Source organism: Gymnoscopelus microlampas, assembly GCF_963454915.1.
Source record: "Gymnoscopelus microlampas genome assembly, chromosome: 2".
NCBI lineage: Eukaryota > Metazoa > Chordata > Actinopteri > Myctophiformes > Myctophidae > Gymnoscopelus > Gymnoscopelus microlampas.
Window position 1 is genome coordinate 34,004,758 of NC_139939.1, and position 3,847 is coordinate 34,008,604.

General features: G+C 42.6%; 1 protein-coding gene across 1 annotated transcript; it reads right to left on the minus strand.

The window, feature by feature from the left end:
* Positions 1-308: 308 nt before the first annotated feature.
* On the minus strand, positions 309-3,847 carry dnajb1b (DnaJ heat shock protein family (Hsp40) member B1b). The gene is made up of 3 exons (XM_084045389.1): positions 3,312-3,847; positions 1,966-2,576; positions 309-1,558 (listed from the first exon to the last, which is right to left on the minus strand). The coding sequence occupies exons 1-3, from the start codon at positions 3,529-3,531 to the stop codon at positions 1,325-1,327; spliced, it is 1,065 nt and encodes a 354-aa protein (XP_083901515.1). The 5' UTR covers positions 3,532-3,847; the 3' UTR covers positions 309-1,324.

Sequence of the window (3,847 nt, forward strand, 5' to 3'; positions counted from 1 at the left end):
GGTGATTCCAACCTCCTGCAGGACCAAGCAAACCCTGGAGAACCCCTCTCTGTGGAACACACCTTTTTGGTAATCAAAGGTCTTGCTGTTGATTAACCTTGATCAATTGAGTGATGGGAATGTACATTAATTTGTAGTTACGCAATTACACAGGTCCTAGTATTTACATTATTCTATATACTAAGGATAGACATTTGAATAGTAATAGATTAGAAAAGATAATTTCCATGCAATGAAGCCAAAATAGATTTGGCATAGAAGGGTGACATAATTCAAATCTTTCCAGAGAATAAACTGCACCAATTAAATTCATGGCCATTTCATATTTATTTAAAAAGTATCAAATACGTTGTATCTATTCTTCTCACCTGCATACCCCACCAGCAGCCCCCACATGGTACATCAATTGTCTTCTGTATATAAAACTACATTTTTTATTCAAGCATACTTTGTGTTCAATAAACCCAACACCCTGGTCATATCTGTATGATAGGGCTGTGACTGTCCTCTTTTTAGTTTGTCTGTCTGTAAACAAAGTTACTTGACGAACAGTGATAATCGGAAGTGGCAAGGCGTAGAACAAGAGAGGTGGTGTTGGCAGGGTAGTGTTTAGTTTTTTTCCCTTCAATGGAACAAGGAGTAAAAGTGAAAAAAACGTCAATGGAACATTTAACAGTGACTGTGACAAACATGGACACACACAAATAAATCAATCAATCTAGGAAATCTAAGAATAGTGGTGATACAGTACATCAAATATATTACTTTGTATTATTTGGAGTAAGACATTTTATTTATTCCAAAAGGTGCCGACAAAGCTGGTGTAATTTGTACTCCTGTCAAAAATAAAACACGGAAATAAAATCAAAATGAAAACTCTCAGCCCACACAAACCGACAGCAAACCATAAAGGTCCATTTCTTCTAAACCATTCCTGACAGCACAGCTGTCTCAAATGCTCAGGTTAGTTAGATCATTTAAACTGATATACACAATGATTCTATAACATGGCTGTATATCACAATCTCTTAAAAGTGATGTCACTTTAATGATCAAGTGCAATGAAGTACAATCCCCACTCAAATCACACAACATTCACCCCAAAAATCCATTCACCCAAAATTATGAAATGCCATAAGCATACAATATGTACAGTTTGACTGCATAGTAAAGTTGACAGTAGTATCACTCTGTCTTTCATTACTTATAGTTCAAATAGTCTTTCCCTTGACGTTCAGCCCAGTCAAAGTCTTGGCAGCGCTGAGCTAAATAATAACAGAACTCTTCCCCATAAGCAAGTCCTTGTGGTTCCTTGTCCTGCCATTTAAGAGGACGGCAGCACCTGGGCGATCACGTCTCGTGCATTCTGACTGAGCTTCTCTGGAAATTTCACCTCGTATTCCACCACTAGGTCACCCCGACGACTGGGGGACTTGGACAATGGGAGCCCTTCCCCTGTGATGCGCCGTTTCATCCCTGGCCGCACAATGTCAGTGGTTGTCACAGGTATGGTCCTGCCATCCAATGTGGGTGCATTGACTGTGCTGCCACACAAGGCCTAAAGGAGCGAAAGAAAAGGGCAGGTTCTTCATTTGGTAACATAATACATCTTGTCCAAATTACAATCTTCCAATGACATCTTAACCATGTGAGCCATAGTGTACTAATTCCGGGCGGAACATTTGGTGATAATAGCATATCTACAAGTTCACACGTGTCACGTTGAGACATGTTATGAACTTGTAGATCTGCAAATTTCTACAAAGAGTTTTGTTGTGGAGGACATACTAGCGGACCTAGTATAGATATACAGCACTGGAGGAGCCAAATCAATGAAGTATATAGGATTCAAGTGGTTAATAATATGTAGCTTAAAAAGTATTTGTTTAATTAATCTGTAATTTTACCATGCTGCATACAGAATGACAACAAATTATGTGAAAAGTTGATGTGATAATAACTTACTTCTTTGAGGGAGACCTTGGCTGGGTAAACTATGTCAGAGCCGTCACGTCGGAACACAGGATGAGGCTTGTCCTTTAGAACAAACACTACATCAGCAGGAATGTTAGAGTGGGTCTCGTCACCTTCTTTGGGAAAAGTGATTTTGGTCCCCTCCTTCCATCCCCTCTTTATCTCCACCTCAAGGATCTTGTCCTCTGTTCTTAGCGTTTGCCTGTCAGGATTCAGACGTTTGTGGGAGATCTTCATCTTCTTGGTGCAGCCCGAGAACACTTCTTCCAGGGTCACGCGCAGTTCATGCACCACAGGAGGGTCCTGGCGCTTCACAATACTACCACCATGCCCCCCTCTACCTCCCATCCCAGTGCTGAATGAACGGGGTAAGCCCCCCATTCCACCACCCCCCAAGCCTCCCATCCCAAAGCGTGCAAATGGGTCATCCGTGTCCATGTTTTCGCCCATGCCCCCATTACCAAAGAACTGGTCAAAGGGGTTGCGGCCACCAAAGAACTCTGCAAAGATGGCATGAGGATCACCCTGGAAAGAGTAGTTGAAAGTGCCTGGACCGCCAGGACCACCTGGACCACCGCCTGTGGGGCCTCCACCCTTCAGACCTGTGGTTAATGGGAGAGAGAGAGAGAGAGAGAGAGAGAGAGAGAGAGAGAGAGAGAGAGAGAGAGAGAGAGAGAGAGAGATAAGCTGCTTATCCACATTTTAAAAGCACAGGCCTGTACAAGCTTACCTACATTGGCAGGCAGTACATGTGAATGTGTGGCAGAGTCTGATAGGAAGAATATTAGGTCTATTCACATATCACACACTCAAAACCCCTAAACAATGAGGCCTTTCACAATCGTGGACTTGTGGATCTAGGTGTCTAAATCGGTTCTTTGTGTCATGATGCACAAACAGGCCTAACGTTAAGTCGACTGTTGTGGAAACTTTGATGAGAGGCGATATATACACCGCTCCACCCAGCAGAATGAATCGTCCAGAATGAACGCACGTCGCACCCCAAATGTAGCCTCAATCTCATGTTTGCTTTGATTATCTGGCTGTTTGGAATTCAAACAAGTTTCAATACAAATCAAGATGTAACTGTAGAGGCTCTCAGTCTCCAATACACAATTGAACATATATATAAGCCTGTGTGTCTGTTCTAGCCTTGGATCAAGATTATCATATATGTATTTTATCGATTGTGTCTGTTCCACAACAGCCAAGTGACGACAATTATTTCAAACTTGTAATATTTCGCTTAACAAAAGTTAACAAGATCGAGGTCGTTAAGGTAACATTACGTCCAAGTTCCAACTTTAATGTAAATTAATGTACAGTATAACACCTGCCTTCTTCCCCGAAACGGTCATAGACATCTTTCTTCTGGGAGTCGCTCAGAACATCGTAGGCCTCAGCGATCTCCTTGAACTTCTCCTCGGCTCCTGCTGACTTGTTCTTGTCGGGATGGAACCGCAGAGCCTGCTTGCGGTACGCCTTCTTTATGTCGTCCTCCGACGCACCTTTCTTGATGCCCAATATGTCGTAGTAATCTTTGGCCATCTTGACCATTCCGTTCTGTTTGTATTCAGTAGGTTATTAGAGTATATTAAATAATCCCGTGTTCTATTATTTAATTATTTAAAGCAGGTAGCCTATGGCCAGGGTCACCTCTTCAAAACTGCGTCCTTTGCTTCTCTTGTTACTTACTTTATAAGTTACAGATTTACACTCCGCACAAAGTGCACCTAGGTGTCTCAGCAGAACAGGCTCATGTCCATGTAGGTGAGCATGCCCCGGCCATGATGTTATTATAACGCATCGCAGAAAGTTCCAGAATGTTCCATGCGCACCAGGAACAGTCTGGACCCGTCGCGTTCTTCTTCAA